The sequence below is a fragment of the Aulonocara sp. 'chitande type north' Nkhata Bay genome, linkage group LG2, assembly GCF_057382095.1.
Source record: "Aulonocara sp. 'chitande type north' Nkhata Bay isolate Kocher_YH1m ecotype deep benthic linkage group LG2, A_spYH_male_GT1.1, whole genome shotgun sequence".
NCBI classification, from domain to species: domain Eukaryota; kingdom Metazoa; phylum Chordata; class Actinopteri; order Cichliformes; family Cichlidae; genus Aulonocara; species Aulonocara sp. 'chitande type north' Nkhata Bay.
The window spans coordinates 1-18,583 of record NC_141345.1 but is presented as its reverse complement, the minus strand read 5'-3'; the positions used below and the strand labels follow the sequence as shown (position 1 = coordinate 18,583).

General features: G+C 38.5%; 2 protein-coding genes across 2 annotated transcripts in view; one reads left to right on the top strand and one right to left on the bottom strand.

The window, feature by feature from the left end:
• The window catches only part of gpc2 (glypican 2), a 17,852-nt gene extending 9,597 nt beyond the window's left edge, over positions 1 to 8,255 (top strand). The window contains exons 7-11 of the mRNA XM_086300287.1: positions 130 to 260; positions 993 to 1,139; positions 1,951 to 2,087; positions 2,915 to 3,087; positions 3,168 to 8,255. Coding sequence (XP_086156413.1) covers positions 130 to 260; positions 993 to 1,139; positions 1,951 to 2,087; positions 2,915 to 3,087; positions 3,168 to 3,445 — 866 coding nt within the window. The 3' untranslated portion in view covers positions 3,446 to 8,255. The remainder of the gene's footprint in view (positions 1 to 129; positions 261 to 992; positions 1,140 to 1,950; positions 2,088 to 2,914; positions 3,088 to 3,167) is intronic.
• On the bottom strand, positions 6,709 to 18,577 carry itga6l (integrin, alpha 6, like). The gene is made up of 21 exons (XM_086300274.1): positions 18,536 to 18,577; positions 18,183 to 18,396; positions 17,096 to 17,292; positions 16,314 to 16,402; positions 16,079 to 16,206; positions 15,557 to 15,646; positions 15,406 to 15,470; positions 14,710 to 14,849; positions 14,334 to 14,477; positions 13,303 to 13,424; positions 13,033 to 13,183; positions 12,680 to 12,757; positions 12,525 to 12,604; positions 12,333 to 12,407; positions 12,108 to 12,210; positions 11,840 to 12,016; positions 11,655 to 11,756; positions 11,397 to 11,507; positions 9,587 to 9,691; positions 8,976 to 9,101; positions 6,709 to 8,609 (listed from the first exon to the last, which is right to left on the bottom strand). The coding sequence occupies exons 2-21, from the start codon at positions 18,374 to 18,376 to the stop codon at positions 8,523 to 8,525; spliced, it is 2,364 nt and encodes a 787-aa protein (XP_086156400.1). The 5' UTR covers positions 18,377 to 18,396; positions 18,536 to 18,577; the 3' UTR covers positions 6,709 to 8,522.
• Positions 18,578 to 18,583: the final 6 nt, after the last annotated feature.

The window sequence follows — 18,583 nt, the reverse complement described above, 5'->3', positions numbered from 1 at the left end:
GTCTTGACATTCATCAGGCTCTACAGAAGCCCACCTACACACAGTTTTTTTCTTCTTCTGTATATTACCTGAAAGTGAGAACTAAAGTCAAAGCAAACTTTATCACCCTACCATCTCTATGTTTTTCAGATGCTCTGTACCAGGTTTCAGAGAAGCTGGAGGGGCCTTTCAACATGGAGCTTGCAGCCGACTCTATCTCTGTAAAAGTGTCAGAGGCCATTATGCACATGCAGGAAAACAGTGTCAGCATCTCCAGCAAAGTAAGAAAGCACAGCAGACGATCAGTACATAAAAATGAAAACCAAATGAGCATTGTTATATTTTTTTATTGCTTTCCGAGAGTTTGGCAATTGTGAATCAATCGAGTGAAATGTTAACTGAACCTTTGAGAGGACATGCAAATGATCTTCTTCGATATTCAAGCAAAAGCTGTAATCTTAATTATTGTTTAATTTCATTTTTAATCTTTCTAATGAGACAGCATGCAGTAAAGATGAGAACATGATAGCCTCGGAGTATGATTAAAACATGGCAGACATCCCAGGAGTGAATCCTCCAGAGAGACACCCACGTCTTGTTAGAAACAGAGAAGCTCCTGGTTTGTGTTGGTAGTGCTTTAAGGAACAGACAGCTCTCTGCTTTACAATCCAGCTTTGTGCGACTGCACTCTAATAGAGCGTGACTGTTGAGGTTAGGGGGAGCTTTTTCAACATTGTTCAGTTACAACATTTTTGTCTGTAGACGTCATTGACTCTTTTCCCCAGAAATCAAAGGTCCCTGGTGTTTTTTTAAGCTTTAATTCAAAACTTACATCAAAGCTACCTTTTTTCTCTTAGAAGAAAGCACTGAGCCTTTTGCACTTATTCTTTAGGTGTTGTTAGAAGAAATTCTACGAAATCACATATTAGTTCGAGAATATACAGTTTTCTTGACACAACATAGAAGAATCATCTTAATCTTAATCTTAAAACTGCTCTTGCTGTGTACCTCAGGTGTTCCAAGGCTGTGGAAACCCCAGGCCAGCTCCAGCAAGGTCCAAACGCTCGCCCAAAGAGTCCGGGGGCAACAGGAGGCCTTTCCGCACCTACACTCCTGAAGAGAAACCCACCACTGCTGCAGGCACCAACCTGGATCGATTGGTAAGGAGCAAACAGCACGGTGACGTGGTACCAGTAGGAATTCTTAATCTTGGGTTGCACTTACCTGTCAATAAAGGTAAAAAAAAAGAAAAGAAATCAGCTAAGGCCTAAAATTATTGTATTTCTGCTGTATTTGCCATTTGGTGCTTGCTAAGTACCATCCATTGGCCATTTAGTGCTTTTTCACTAAGAGAGACAAAGTGCTTACATTGAAACCAGATAAAACCCTTTGAAGTGGTTCGAGATGCTGATGAATGACTGTTTTTGGTGGGTTCATGATAAGTGCCACTTTTCACATGTTACAGTGAGCAATTTGGAACATTGTTGATACAGAAATAGATACTACTTGTTTTAATGGTGCACAATTTACCCTTTTGTGTTGAGCATTCTTTAAATATATCAGGAAAAAACTGTAAGAATGTCGCACATGTTTGCTCTGCACATGAATCTGATTCAGATCAAGAGGGGGAAAAAAAGGGAAAAAAAAACCCCAAAACACTAAAATAAGTCAGAGCGACTAATAACAGAGAGTCCTGTGGTTAGAACCCAGACAGAATTTCTGTGAATAGTGTGGTCTTGCAAGATAGAAATGCCTAAATAAAAAGAGCTTCAGATCAGAGCACAGACGAAGGGGGTATTAGATATTTATATCTGTTTATAAGACTGAAAAGAAATGTCGTTTAAGAGCTGACCCAGAAGCAAAGCTGTATTAGGTTTTTACCTTTACCCAGCATCAGCCCTGCAGCTTTCATACAAAGATACTTTAAAACCATGTCTGAGTCATAGCCAGTTTCCTTCCACCTCCACACAGGTTACCGAGCTGAAAGAGCGACTGCGGCCCATGCGGGGCTTCTGGGTGTCCCTCCCACACACCATCTGCAACGATGAGAAGATGGCTGCCGACGTCACTAATGAGGACCGCTGCTGGAACGGGCAGACCCGGGGGAGGTGAGCGAGATCAGAGCAAAAGGCTGCTGAGGGGAGGGTCTGTACAGGCGGAGGAGGAGGAGTGAGTGAGTGATGGTGCAGAGGTGGAAGGATGCAACAGATGGAACTGAGTTTATTTAATTATGCCACCGCCACTCACCCACATGTTCTCTACCTGGGTCTGCTTGTTCTGTGTACATACCAATGAATCAAGCTCATTTGAGAAGAAACACTAGTGAGTGTGTTACACAGAAAGAGGGGAACTGATTGTCCACCGTCATCAGTCAGCATTTTATATAAAAGCACATCCATCTTCAGTCACAAACCAGATGTGCTGGCTGTGCTATAATTATCTTGTATTATCACATATACAATAAGTGATAATAACTGTGAAATGTCCTTTGGGCATTCCAGATTGTAACTTTAAAAATATATATGGTGCAGCTAACTGTCTTATAAGCAAAAAGTGATACATGCATTATTAAAAATTCAATAAAGCTTGACATAAAACAAACCAATAGCTGCTGAAACATTGTGCTCTGTACCGAAAATGTCAGCCCAGTGGTCCAGGCAGCCACATGAAACCAGAGTCAGTGGGATTAATCCTCTGGGGACTGTTAGTGTCTGTACAAAATGTCACAGCAATCCATCAGATGATGACTGCTGAGATGTTTCTGTCTGGACTAAAGCAAAGGGACTGATTGGCCATAACCATCTCTAGAGCCTAGCCATTAAAGATTTGATTACAACGGGTATCACTGCACATAAACCTTTAGTGTTCTTAAGGAAATTAAATAGCAGAGAATAAGCTACTATGTATGTGAATGCCTCTTTGTGCGTATGCTCAGGTACCTGCCAGATGTGACAGGTGACGGTTTGGTGAGCCAGATCAATAACCCTGAGGTGGAAGTGGATATTGCACGTCCAGATGTGAGGACCAGGCAGCTGATCATGGAGCTGAGGGTGGTGACCAATAAACTGAGGCATGCTATGAGTGGACAGGACATGGACTTCATGGACAGTGAGTGTTCCTAAAATTTTGACTTGATATTCTTATATCTGCTCCATATTTCAGATGAAAATGTGCTTTTCCTGTTTCAGGTGAGGAAGGCAGTGGCTCAGGAGGTGGAGATCATGGCGAAAGGTACAATCATGACTGGCCAGGTTATGGGCCTTACTCTCCACCCTACACCAAACCCTCAAATAACCCCGCCTCCAACCCTGCAAAGCCGCCTCGAGGCCGAGACAGAAACGGGTCCAAGTGGAACAGAAACAACGGGCAGGGACGGGTTCGATCTGCAGCTGGTCTGCTCTCTTTCTCCCCGTTTTCTTTGTTGCCTCTGCCTTTTGTGGTCACTGCTGCCACCATGTGGAGATAGCTGGTTATTAAAGTGTGGAAGTGAGGGGAAAATTTCTGTCATGCTGGAGTCTAAAGCACATTATTAAGAAAATAATTGCCATTCCATTCGGTTACACCAGCATTAAACAACAGTAAAAACAGACTAATTCAGCAATAATCAAAAACCTGTTTACAGCACTGAATATTTTTCCTACTCCCCAAGCAACTAATGAGAAATAAAACACACTGATAATTAAAAACACAACTTAAAAATATCATCTTTTATTTTTTTAGTGTCATGTTTGACTGATTGGCTTTAGATGCTGAACGGTGTGCAGTGCTGGGAGTCTTAAGGGGAACAAAGGAATAAACTTTTCAACATCAAATGAATTGGCAGGATGTGTGGGTGATGGCGGTGACCACTTGGTGGTCTGTGAGGTAGAGATTAGCCGTGCCCATAATTACTATGTAGTTTCAGTGAGCAGCTGATTTAACGTACATTTGTTTGCTGCTTCTCTCTTTAAATTAAGTTTCAGTACATTGGAGTTCAGTTTAGCTGTGGTTCGTTTAATTAATTTTTCCATCTTTTTAAAGCAGTAAGATAAAGTTTTTTAAATTAAAGCGCCATACTTTGGCTTGGAAACATTTGAAAAAGGCAAAAGTGTGACTCTTGAAACCAAACAATGGGCTGATTTTGAATGTAAAAGCTCAAACCAAGTTGGGTTGCTTATATCAGTGTAATGTATTGCTGTTTTTAATTTATTTGTAATATCATATTTTGTTTTATTATTATTTCAAGACAATGGCTGTGTGTTTTCTTCTAATGTAAGTTTGTCTTTCAAGTTCTCTGGTGGTGAAAAAAGGGAAAAATCAAGTTGTATTAATACTTTTTTGTAAACCAGTCATTTTAAAATATTATCCTATACATCAGAACACTTATTATCAGCTGTAGTTTTCTGGCTTCTTTACTTCTAAACAGAGAGGGGTAAAGAGCATCATGTGTGAGTGTGTGCGTATGTGTGCGTTTGCGTGATCGTTTTATAATGTTTGTTATATGTGCCGGTCTTGTTGAGAGGATGCTGGGACCTTTTTTAATAGTATGCTTTTGTACTTATTTTTCCTAAAAGCAACAAAAGTTGTTGAAAACAGTCGGTGAGCACGCTACGTATTGTAACGTTGGACTGAATGGTTTCAGAGAGAAAAATGATGTCAGAACTTAGATGATGGTTCTTAATTTTCATGTGCTGTTTTAATGAAGATAAAATCAAAGAGTTTTCTAGACAAAGCTTGTGAGGAGTTGTCATCAGGAAAGAGGAGAAGAAAAGATTAGTTTAACATTCTGGGAAGTGTGCTTAGCTTGCAAAGTGTAAAATGATAAGTTTAAGATTTAGAAAACAACAAAAAGACGGATTCAGCAGCTGATTAGTTTAAAACAAAGTAACTAGCTTGGATGAGAAAATCTATATACAAGGAATGGTTGAATTTGCAAACTAACATATTTTAACTTTTTTAATTTGTGGTAAATGGTAAATGGACTGGTTCTTATATAGCGCTTTTCCACTCTTCTGAGCACTCAAAGCGCTTTACACAACTTGTGCATTCACCCATTCGCACGAGCACAACTGACATTCACACAAATTCATACTCCGATGAATGCATCGGAGAGCAATTTCGGGTTAGTATCTTGCCCAAGGATATTTGGCATGCAGACTAGGGGAAGCCGGGAATCGAACCACCAACCTCCCGATCAGTAGATGACCTGCTCTACCACCTGAGCTACAGCCACCCTTGTGCAAAAATAATTGATCATTTTACACGGGTTACATACTGATTGTTTATTGGCATGAAGAAATTGACAGATCTGCTAATAAAAATGCAATCTTTGCCAAGAAATAGACCAACACACACTTACCAGCCACTTCATAAAGTATATCAGTTCAGTTGTTGATGGAAATATCTGCCTAGCTAGTCACGGCAGGCATGTAGACATGTTAAAGATGACCTGGTTAATTTCCACCTGCAGCAGACTGGGTAAGAATTAGTGTTTTAAGTGACTTTGAACATGGCATGGTTATTTATGTTAGATGGGCTGGTCTGAGTATTTCAGAAACTGCTGATTCACTGGGGATTTTCCCCACACAACCATCTCTAGGGTTTACAGAGAATGGTTTGGCAAAGAGAAAATATGCAGTGAGTGGCAGTTCCCTGGGACAAAATACGTTTTTGATGGCCTGAGGTCAGAGGAGAATGACCAGATGCATTCAATCTTGAATCAGATGGTCTATAGTAGCAGTAGACCACACTGAGTGCCACTCCTCTCAGCTAAAAATGGGGAACTGAAACTATGATTCATGTGGACTGACCAAAATTGGATAATAGAAAGATTGCCTGGTTTGATGATCAGATGAAGATGGTTTGGTCAGAATTTGGTGAAAACAAGAACATAGAGCACCTTTGGGATGTGGTGGAACAGGCGATTAGCATCATGTGTGTGCAGCTGACTAATCTGCAGCAACGGTGTGATGCTGTATTAAGAATTTATCCAAAACCTTCCTTAAACTATGTTGCAAATAATTAAGGTAGTTCTCAAGGTTCCCTGAAGTTGTAACCTATGAAGTGGCCAGTGAGTGTATAACCTCGGTATCAATTTGTACACTTTACTTTTCAGCATCTTTAAAGTAACATTTTCTTAAACATTATGTGTTTTGTAAAGTGAACATTGACAATGTTTCTCACTTTCTAGCTTTTATGCTAAGCTGCTTGCTTTAGGTCCACCTTAAAAAAAAGCAAATAAGCACAGTTTCCAAAATGCTCAACTATTTCCAGGAGATGATGAAAGTGACTGAATAGAACAGCTGGGGAGACAAGAGAATATAAGAGAATGTATAGATGCTGCAAAAGGACACTTAAATTGAAGAGAAATTGTAAAATCCCATTTGCTTGTAACAGAATTAAATCTACTGAGGTGGAAATATGCCTGTAAAATAGAAGTATGATCTAGAGAAGGATTTCCTTTCATAACATATCCATTTTACACCAATTACCAACTGTTTCCAACTGCTTTGAAAATGCTCAGTGGATAACAGGAACTGTGTAATGCTAACATATTAGTATGGACCAAATTCTCTGAGGACTGTTTCCAGCACTTTGTTGAACAAAACGCAAACAAAATGCCAGCATGTGAAGGTGGATATGTTAATTTGAAATGAAAGCCTTCAGCAACAGTAGGAACCGCGGCTAAGACTTCACCACACACAGCATTATATTGCACAAAAAAAAATGACAAAGTGTTTCACAGTATTTTAAAAGCAACAGTGTTTTAATCATGTGCTTTCAGTGCTCAGCAGTCAGACAAGTCTGTGATGGCTGCAGTATTTCCATTCAATTTTAGGAAAGTTGTTTTTGAGTCCGAACTCACATCCATTCCTGCAACTCACATTCCTTCATGGTGAAAGTATAGCACAACTTTTTTTTCTTCATGTTGTTGTGACAGTTTTTTGGTATCAAACAAGTGACATTTTTTTTTGCTTCATTAAAAAACTGAAGAAAAAGATGTTGATTCTTTAATTTTTTTAAGGTAATTATATTTAATAACAGCCAAAATACAAAAACTAAACAACACATGCTTTAGTTACAGAATATTTCCATGTTCAGGCTTAGATCATATGCACAAGTCACCAGCTCAACAAAAAGAACAAAGAACAAAGAAGACATAAGAAGACTGCAGAGAACAAGCAAGTGATCCAAAGTGGACTACGAAAAAACAAATCCAAAACAAGAAACAAAGTCACTGAGGTAAACATGAAGACAAGAACAGATACAGGACAGTAAACTGGAAGGCAAACAAGAAGTAGAACAGGACAGACTGACAACTGACAAATGGAAAGAGAACTACATCATTTAATAATACTAAAGCAAATGTTTACTTCTGTCTCAGCTCCTATAAATACATGGTAGAGACCTTTCCTATTTCTCTGATTTGTGCCTCATTGTCTCCTCTATCCTCCTGCTGCGATCTGGAAATCAGTATCAGTTTACCATAGTAAAGGATATCTCACTTCCTAAACTGCATCTGGAGGGCACGGAAGAGAAGAAAGCTTTTTTTCCTTTGCATGTGACCTTCACCACTCCTCTTTGAAAGATTAGGTAGCATCTTTTCTTTCTGTGTGAGAGGGTAAAACTTACCTCAGTGAAACACAAGAAAACAAACTGGATTAAGTATGAACAAAGATTAGCAGCTAGTGAGATGGTTTACAGTTTATGCTGTGAAGTTTAATTTAGAGCCTGAAATTGCCATTTAATTTAAAAGAGGACAAAATGAAACAGAAGCAAAACACTGAAGTGCAGGAGCTACAATTGAGAGCGCACAGGTGTGTCATTTATGGGAGCTGAATATCCAAACAGGCTTGTCCTCTTTATCCATTTTTTTCAGTTATTTAAGATGATCAGATTTTCTGCCTTTCACTGTTTTGTGTGTGATTAAAAAAAAAGGAGTATGTTTATAAGGTTTGACTGTGATTGTTATGCATGTAGTGAACATCTGCAAATTACTGTGCGTATGACTACAGTAATATAAAACTCTTCCATGCTGATTATGACAATTTAACAGAATGAAAAATTAACACTGCCACAAAATATGTAAATTTGCATTTACTTGAAATGCATGAAAAATGACCACTCTTAATTAATTAGCTGGGCATTCAAAACATTGTATCTTCCTTCTACTGGCTAGAAATAAAAAAATGTTTGGTAGTCTCTCCTTTTTTTGTTATGTAGGCAAGATGCTGAGCATTTGAGGTGAGACATAATCAACTTTCCACACCATGTTGGTAAGTGCACTTGCACACATACAACAGAAAGTGTTAAGTCGGGAAATAAACAACAAAGGAAAAAGAGGGAGACAGAAATGAAAAGGGGAAAATGCTGGAAAAGTGTAAACATGCAAATAAATTGGGTGACAAAACAAACAAAAACCAAAACAATAAAAAAATAAATCCTAACACATCATAAAATGATCAGATAATTCTGTGCTGATAGTAGAAAATATAAAACAACAGCTTGCCATGGAAGCCTCAGTGTTGTTCTTAAACCTTCAAGGTGTCCTTAAGGTTTGCCCTTTAGCCTTTAAGGGGCGCTGTCTCTGTGTTTGGAGTTCCATTATCTGAGAACTTCTTCTTATGATCAATGCAGTGGATGCACCCACGCTTACAAAAAGAAATAAGGACAAGGGTCAGTATGACAGTTCACAGACAAGTTTGTAAAAAGTAAAGAATTCATGAAAAATATTAACTGTTTCAACTGTTCATTGTACATTCAAAAATCCTCATCTATGCCACATTTAAGTGCTTTCAGACTGCAGAAATTTGCTTTTTCTATTTAAAGTATTCACAATTTAGGAAGAATGCTAAGAGTAATGCTTACAACTGCTGGAAAAAACAAACTGCTTTTACTGCTTTGTTGGAAGATTACCGAGAGACTGATTTGACACTACTGATGCTATGAACTGTATAGCTATCAGCTCAGTGAACTTTTAAAACAACATTTTACAGGTATTCTGTATTTCTTGTTACCTTCCACAGTAGGAAGCCTAAAAAGGCCAACAGCAGCAGCAAAGACATGACTGTCAGGAGGATTATCCACCACGCAACTTTGACCAGGAATTCAGTCTTTCTCTCAAGGAACACTGTCAGTTTTGCCTGTGGACATTTAGATAATAATAATAATAATAATAATAATAATAAATGGCCTGGTAAATGGCCTGTATTTATATAGCGCTTTTCTAGTCCCTAAGGACCCCAAAGCGCTTTACATATCCAGTCATCCACCCATTCACACACACATTCGCACACTGGTGATGGCAAGCTACATTGTAACCACAGCCACCCTGGGGCGCACTGACAGAGGCGAGGCTGCCGGACACTGGCGCCACCTAATAATAATAATAATAATCAGACCCAAAACAACAGTACAGTATGTCTTCAGATGCACAAATCCTAGAAGGCTGTGACTTTCTGTCCATCTTAGACTGTTACAAACATTATTTTAATGTAATTGTTATAGTACACTGAACTCAAAGGTAGCTCTATTAAAGAGCAACTGCTCATGTGAGTAATTTAACAAAATTGGTCTTAACAAACAAACAAACAAACAAACCTATTTTTTTTTTTTTTTTTTTTTTTACCTTTGTCCTGAGTTTTTCTGGTTTAAGTCCAATGTTCTCTGGAGCGTTGGTTAGAGTCAGAGTTGCATCAACAACAATGAGAAGATAGTTTAAAGAGCTGTAATCCTAAATGGAAGAGAAAAACTGAATAAGATACTGGTGACATGCTGCTAAGTAAGGCTGGAAATGGGTAACAGAGTGAGAAACAAGTCCATGTGAGTGTTTTGTAGAAATAAGAATCTACACTAAATTATTGTTTAATTGCCATGAAGGTTTCTAATGGTTTTAATTTGTTCCTAAGTATTAGCCTACTCACAGGTAGGGATGGGTATCGTTTAGGTTTTATCCGATACCGGTGCCAAACCGGTACTTTTGAAACGGTGCCGGTGCTTAAACGGTGCTCGAACCGGTGCTTAAAGAATGGAGAACACACACTTTGTCCAAAAACCTCTCATGTTCAGCTGGTTTTTTGTAAAAAGATAACAATGTTAGCCTTTTCTGCAGCTATAGGGGATTTATGGCATCACTCTTGGCTGGAAGCAGTGCTTAAATAATGGAAAAAAAACACATTTTTTTCTTTGGTCATTTTAGCCTTTTTGGCCAGGGTGAAGGGAGTATCTGCCATCAAACAAGAAGACAGCTGCATGTAGCTATGATGATGTTTGCTAGTTCGCCTTACATGCATTAATGTAATAACGTGGTTAGCCTACTCAACGTAAATTACACATGAACAACATTAAGCTCCTCACGCAGAGAAGAACGGCTGCTGCTGCATCATCATCCTCATCATTTCTGCTACACTGGCAGGGCTAGGGGCCAGGACTCTCCTCTTCGTGTTTTTGGGGGATGTTGCTAACTCCAGGTCCAAAAAAAAAAAAAAAAAAAAAAAAAAAAAAAAATGCTATACGTCGCCAGTTGTTTCATCAGATTCGAGGTGTTACCTCCTTTGCACAGTATCCGCTTAAAGCACTTGTTGCTGCTGAGTTTGCATCTTTTGCTGTGAAGTACAGCCAGACTTTTGACCGCTTCGCCTTGGGCATTTTTAATCTGTAGCTCTGCTCTAAAAGGACGTACGTACCTGGTCCCGCCTACTACGCTCGCAAACGTAAAACGATTGACTAGAATCCAAGGTGTGTGACATCTCAGGGAAAAAGGCACCGAAATGTGCGCTGCTTTTCGGTCTGGTTACTACCGTTTATGTCAGAACCAATGGCACCGGATACCGGTACCCATCCCTATTCACAGGACCACAACTGTGTAAAATAATCAGAGGCGTTGCATTCACTTCCCTCATAGTAAAAGGCTTTCAAAAAAATTTCTTAAGTAGGCTTTATTCCTGTCTGTCCTTGCTCACTTTGTTGGTGATTTTTAGTGTTTAATGGTAATTTACAGGATGAACTGGCATTATAGCATTAATGACCACTCAAAGCGCTTTTACACTACAATCAGCATTTTACCTTTTCATATATATTCATGCAAAATGTATCTACTTTGCTTTTATACCTCAGGTAGATTTAGAATCACCAATTAAACTAAGACGTAAGCTGAAGACAAAGAACCCAGAGGAAACTTCACACAGAAACGCCAAAGACCATGAAATCTGAGCCTAGAATTTTCTACCATGAGTCCAGTACTACACTAAACACTACAACACTGTGTCACCTCTGGAAATAGAGGTTTCTATATGAGCTACTATGTACACCAGCTAGTGTCTAATTTTGATAGTATTCCGATTAGAGGGGGGGATATAGAATGATGTGGCTTGTTCCCTGAGAACAGCTACCTGCTGTGGCTATACACACTACAATAGCACTTTTCAGAAATGGAGCACCTCTGCCAAAGTGGCATTCCAAAGGCGAGAATGCAGAACAATCCGTGCAGTACTGTCCAGGCCCAGCAGAGGGCAGCGTATCTCCACACAATTCAATCCATCTGAGCAGGTCTAAAGGGAAGACAGCAGGCCTCAGGTGTGCATGTTCATCAGTCTCAGTTTGCATAAAGTATCAGTTCAGTAGTAAAAGGAAACTGCTGCAACATTTTAATTTATTATAATTAATGTTTAATTTTAATTAAAATATTATTCTCCTACCAGTGTTTTATATTTTCTTTTTGTTGGAAGAAATGTGAATCCATCAGTTGAGAGGGCTTTATGTTCAGCCTCACGTCTTTTTCTTGCTGTGTCATGCCAGCCCTTGGTATCAGACATGATCCGGTTAGATGTTAATTTGCCATTAAAGCATTGCTTACATTTCAACAATGACAGGATTTCCTTACCTTTACATGTTTAAGTGGACTGACTTCATCTACAGGTGAGCAGGGGACAGAATGCACACCATCATTGGTGATGTGAGTCAAGTAGAGAAGCCACTTTCCTACAGAGTTCTCCTTTGGCCAGTAGATGCTCAGTGATGCATTTGCAAAATGCTTCAGAGGTCTGCCCAAATTCGTTATCTATTAGAGAAACAGTGCATGTTTTCTTGGACCCATGAGAAAAAATAACCAGCAGGATTCATTTAAAGTTTAGTACCAAATATCACCTTACCCTAAATTCATACTGAACTGAGTTTCCTATTTGATCCACAGATTTTATCGCACTTTCGCCCTTTACAATATCACCAATTGACACCTGAGAAGGTCTAGCGATCCTGATGAGGAAACACGTTATGATATTACATTAGTCATTTTTAAATCCTTCAAGCCAAATCAGTCATTTTTAAGATGACAAATGGAACAAGCAATGTTAATTTTAATTTAAAGGAGAACTCACCCGTTCACTTGCAACTGCAGCTCAAAAACAACTTTGGCAAAGGCCTGTATTGGCTTTATGGTCTGCTCACTCGTCCTACATCGCAGGAAGAACCAAGATTATTTGTAAATTATTCGTTTTGCTTACTGAATGTCATTTACATTCCACTGATCACTGATTAGTAACATAATCCCTTCAGATCAGCCTACTTACGTCTCCAGCTGTAAAGTGATGTTAATCAATTTTGTGCTCAACGTGAGGCCAGAAGTTGTGAGTATGACATAAAACGTTACCTGAAAGGAACAAAGTAACCATCAAACATGCAAATAGTGATGCAGATGTGGAAGAAACTGAGCAACGCTACTCACTTCAGCATCTCTTTGGAGTGGATTTCCCAGGTCACAGGCAATTGGCATCCTGTTGTCTGTACAACTCACTTGTTTTTCCTGAGGAAACAAGCAGGCAATCTCATTGTCTATAAATATACAGTGATTATAAAAAAGTCCTGGGAGATGACATCAAATTTTGGAGTACCAAAATTACCAAAAGTATCATTAAAATATTACAATATATTTTGTCCATCACATTTTAGAGTAACACAACAAGTAGGAAGTAGAAAATCAAAGTTGGAATCTAAAAGTGAAGCATAAGGAACAGGATATGGATTCATGGAGTAAAACATACGATCTAACGAGGGGAAAACCAGCTTTTCTGTACTCACTGCAGTGGTCGAGTAGGATGAGTAGCGCACTATGTCTGGGAGTGTAATGGCCAAACGACTCTGGTGTGCATCGTCCCCGTTTTTGTTAGTCACAGTGATCTCCAAAGCTATGTCTTCATCTGATGGAGTGATGACCGCAACACCATCCTCACTAAAGGAGTGACAGTAAAAGTTAATGCAGCTTGGGCTGAGGGGTCGCATGTTTTGGTTTCCAAAAAAAAAAAAAAAAAAAAAAGACTTTATTTTTGAGCTTTGATACTTTTGGTTTACCTGGCCAGTGATTTGAAAACATCTTGACCGGCTTGAGTTTTTTTGGAACAGAACTTGTACTGTAAGTCCAGGTTACTTTGACAAATTTTGTCACTGCCACAGCCTCTATTTATTAGAACGATCTGTTAAAAAAAGAGAAGAAACTCTTCTCTAATAAAGCTTCAGCTAGGTTCCAGGATTCTGTTCATATCCGTCACAACAACAGAGTTAAGGGCTTTAATTCACACAATTTCAATAACTGCAGTAAACAGAAAGATACAGTCAAGAGCATTCTAGTTTTAATTGTAATATTCTGTATTTCACTTCTGATACCTTCTGAATTTAAGTCGGTTATTCAACTTGTTCAAACACTGAAAATGGTCAGTGGGATTAAAATAAATGTGACACAAATCACCGGTTGATACTTGGAAGATGAGAGGAAATATATCTCTTCAACTGAATCGACCCACCTTTGCATGAACATTGGGGATGTCATATAGGCCCCTTTATACACCAGATTTACCTTATCTATGGGTTGATATTGTTACAGTTTTATTCTTGTGAAACTGACACCAAGTATGCTACAGGCTCATTTAAGTTTTGTTTTTTGTGTTGTGTTCATTATTTTCTGTCTGATACATCTATGCTCAGGTCCCCCTGAGGGTCTTTGAAATAAATACAGTATTTTTTTTGTCTTAAGCTAACCCACCAGTCTTCAGGAAACCAACCATTTTTAATTTAACTTGAGTATATGTGTATATTTCTGACCACAGTTGCAAAGACATTGCAGCTGAAGCCAGTTAACTGTACAGTTTACACACTGTACAACTAGTAAATAAAACACATTAGTATTAGATTGATTCTTAATGATACTGATGTTGCTACATAAACATCCTGCAACTTTGATTTTGATTATATTTTAACTAAATGCACATGCAGGTGTAGTGTGCAAAAACGTGAGTTCATTCAAAAAAACTTTACTCTCCAAGTCTTCATACACCCAGCAAAATTTGAATAAATTTGACTAGAACTGCATATAAACTCATTTCTACCTCTGAGGAAGTGGTCTTCTGCTGGTAGCGGTTGAGGACAGGAGTAAAACTGAGCTGATCCGCACTAGCACTGGTTGTCTGACTGGAGCTCAGAGACACAGTGACAGAGATAGGAATATTCTGCAGCTTGTCCTTGATATTTCTCTGGAACGAAAAAGCTTTGCTGTGATTTAATGTGATTTTGTTTTTTTACCCACAAGGTTTTGTATAACACCTAATGACAAATGTTATTAGTCTCTGTAAATTGTACTACATTTTAAACATTTTCATTTTAAAGTAACTTTCTGCAAAGTCCAATATGACTAAGTGAAGTGAAAGTGTTGAAAATCAAGCAGCATTATGAGACTGTATGTCTTCTAACGAAATGAAACAGTACCAAAAGCCGGAGCGTAGTTTTGTGACAGGCCTGTCTCCCTTGACCAGACAGCTCCAGCTTTCCTTGAGATGAATCCATAAAGTTGACCCTGACTCTTGATTTTTTCATCTCATAATCAGCATCAGAAGTAAAGTTGAGCACTGTAATATAGATAAGTACATTCAACAGATTAGAAACAACTGACTCCAGTTAACATAGTATTAGTACTACTGTAAATAACTGATTATAGCACACCCATATATATGTACAGCAACATGTACCTAATGTTACACAATTACACAGTACAACTTAAATTGACCAGCTATTATTCTTTAAATGCTAAATGCAAACTAGAGCAGGTACAGGAAGGTTTTATCCCAGAACTTTCTTGGCACCATTGTTATCCTTTGCATCACATTAGCACCAATAAACATGTCAAAAAGAGAACAAATGTATCAGAATGCATTACTTTTTTCAGTTAACTTAAATTGTCAATGAACAATAAACCATCAAAGATATTGTTTTGTATTTGATCAAACTCCTGAGATTTTACCATAAAATCTACAATAAATGCTACAAATATGTACCTTTTATAGCCTGGGAACATATATGTATTTTTCTAGTCCTCAAAATTGTACACATATCAAGGTCGTATAATAAGCCTTTACTATTCCTCCAAACCATGGATTTAAGGAATACTAAACGAAGAAAACTTACTCAGTTTAGGGTTGAACGACTCAGGATGTGCTGTGTAGGTAAAACATGCTTCGACTGCAAAAAAACTTGAAGTTTGTGCAGACATGTTCGATTAAAACCCAACAGCGTTGCAGATAGAGCATGTTATAATTAGTGTTTTTGAACATCTTACCATATTTGCTCATCACATCGTTTCTTTGCGATGTCTATTTCATTTGGTGCAATCTTAAGAGCGGTGCTGACGGTGACCACTGGCCTTGCTCTGCAACATATATGAGAAAGAAAATCACTAATGAGACTTTCTGTACCTTCATATTTATAGAATCAAAACCAGAGAGGAATTTAAAACACTGAAACTACATGTAGTGGTTTGTGGAATTGAAGTTGTTCTGTCAGAAAGTGAACCATTAATAAATTATTGTGCATGTTTAAAAGTATTTATACAGCATATTTGTTTTAAAAAAGTAAATCAATATGATTAGAATAAAATGATCAGAATGATAAAATGTGTCTATTAAAATAAAACTGAGCTCGGGGTTAGCTTCTATCCAGAATAGAGAAATTGTTTTAACATAAAATTAAACTGAGCTTCAAGTATAAATAAAAAAAAGAAAATTAAGTGCTGGGATGCATTTATCATTGGTTACTTTTTATCTTGTGCTTATGCAGTAACTCTCTCTCTATATATACACACCTGTAAACAAAAATGGAATCAGAGAGAGATCCAACAGCCAAGTCAGGATACTGATTATCATCCACGTCCAGGTTACCAGTCAGAGAATATCCAAACAGTTTCACTTTCTTTGATTGTGATGAAATTATCTAAACAAGAAAAGATATAAAGATAAGATATTAAGTTTTTTTGTATTGTAAATATTCATATATTATTGAATTTAATCGCTGATGTTGAGGAAGCTCAGCAAATTCACCTGTCCAGGCTCTCTGTTGACACCATCTGGAGAGCCATAGTAAAGGTATACAAGTCCAGAGCCCTCATACGGTGCTCCCACTGCAATATCTGTCAACACAGGCAAACACTAATACAAATCATGGTGACAACACAGAGACAACAAAGTTGGGGGTTTATCCAAAAATGCATTTAAAGAGCACCTACAATAGTAGATCCTCTTTTTTTTTAACATCCTCTTTTTAACATGGCTAAAGTCATCTCTGTGAGCCAAGACTGAAGTGTCAGACTGCTTTAGCCACTCTGTTTCATGCTTCTTTTTTTTTCTACTCTTGGGTCTGTATGATGTCAAAGAGAGGGCCTATCCCTAAGTAATTTGTTGGTAAATAGCATCTAGGAAGGCTAAGATACTGTGTAGTATTTGTTAATCATGCAAAGGCAAGTTAGAAGAGTCCAAACTGGAAATTAACATAACAAATCTTCAGAAATGACAGTATACTCCATGTATCACTTGTCTTTTGTGTCTTTTAATTCCTGTTGTTTTTAGGGCTTAAATTGAAACCCTGATAGTTACTTTGAGAAGATATGAGACGTCCTATTTGTTACAAATTTAAAGTCCAATTCATAAGCAATAAAACACTCCTGCTGTGTGCTGAGGATGAGTGTGGTTTATTACATTTGTGTATTTTATGACATAACTCGATGTGGTTTACCCAGTAGTGAATGCGGTTGGGGTATGTAATATTATCTATTGTTATTTAGTGACTTTTTCATATTCTGTAAACATAGTTAAAATGTTACAACCTCCATAATGATCTTGATTGATGTCTCCAATATTTTCTACTGCGAGGCCAAACATGGAGTCTTTATGTCCGAGAAGTTTGACTGGAACAATATTCTCCCAGTTTCTTCCTTTGTTATTGATATAGATATAGACTGCTCCTCCAACCTCGCCATCTTTGACAAAGAACTGCGGTGCTCCCACAGCGAGGTCATCCCACCTGCATGCAGCAAAAGAACACAATATAAAACCAATTACTATGAATACTACTGAATAGCAATAGAAACAGAAAGTTATATTGACTGTGTACCTCCTAATCTGTGATGAATAATGTGTGTTTGAGTGTAAAATTCACGATGTTAGCTTGACAGCTCTCTGAATTTAGAGAAAGAGAAATCTATAATCTTTTTCATGAAATGCATCTTTGCTATTAGATACTCAGACTGAACCCTTTATTTCCATCCAGCCATCCATCTTCTTTCATTTATCTGGGGCCGGGTCACGGGGGCAGCAGCCCAAGCAGAGAAGCCCAGACCTCCCTCTCCCCAGCCACCTTCTCCAGCTTGTCCGGGGGAACACCAAGGCGTTCCCAGGCCAGCCGAGAGATATAATGTCTCCAGCGTGTCCTGGGTCTGCCCTGGGGCCTCCTCTCGGTAGGACATGCCCAGAACACCTCACCCAGGAACCCTTTATTTTTAAATCTGAAATGAACTCTAGTGATAAATCAATGAGAGGAACCATGGACATGGGTGATTATCATCATGAAATTTGAAGATAGATGGGTTGGACGAACCAACCAATAAAAATATTGTCATGGTCCTGGGTCGGTGACCCAGTGTTTTGTAGCCTTTTTATTTGTGTTTCTTGATTATTTGTTATTCAGGGTTGTCACTATTAATATTTTGGTTTCTGTTCTAGTATTTCTAGTTCTCAGGTTTAGTATTTTGAGTTCCTTCTGTTCTGCATCTCTGTGCCTGCCCTGGTCCTACAGCTTTGTGTTCCCTCCTTGTTGCCATGTCTGATGTCTTGGTGTTAAGCTTGTGTCTGTGCATACCTGTTATATTTCCTGTTTCACTGGCTGTGGTTTAATGGACATAATCTTCAACCTACCCATCACTGTTGAGATCCACCACTGCCAAATCATAGCCAAAGGAGGAGGCCAGGCCTGGTCCAGAGAGGACCAGCTCCACAGACAGATTTCTCTGTGCCATAGGGTCTGCCTTCAGAAATGCCACCTGTCCGCTGTAACCTCCTCTGGGTGCTCCTGATACGATTGTCAGCTCGCCCTTCCTGATGAGGGCCATTCCAGAGTCAATGGAGAATCCTGGATAGTACAGGATGATGCTGTTTCACTGTAATGTTTCACTTTGTAAGAGTTTTATCCATTGACACCACTAAAATTTATATCTTAATTTTAACATTTGCTTGACCATTAACCAGTATTCAAGAGAGAAGAAACTGACCCAGGTAGCTGTTTGACTTAAGAGGAATGAGTTTTGGGTTAAAATCGT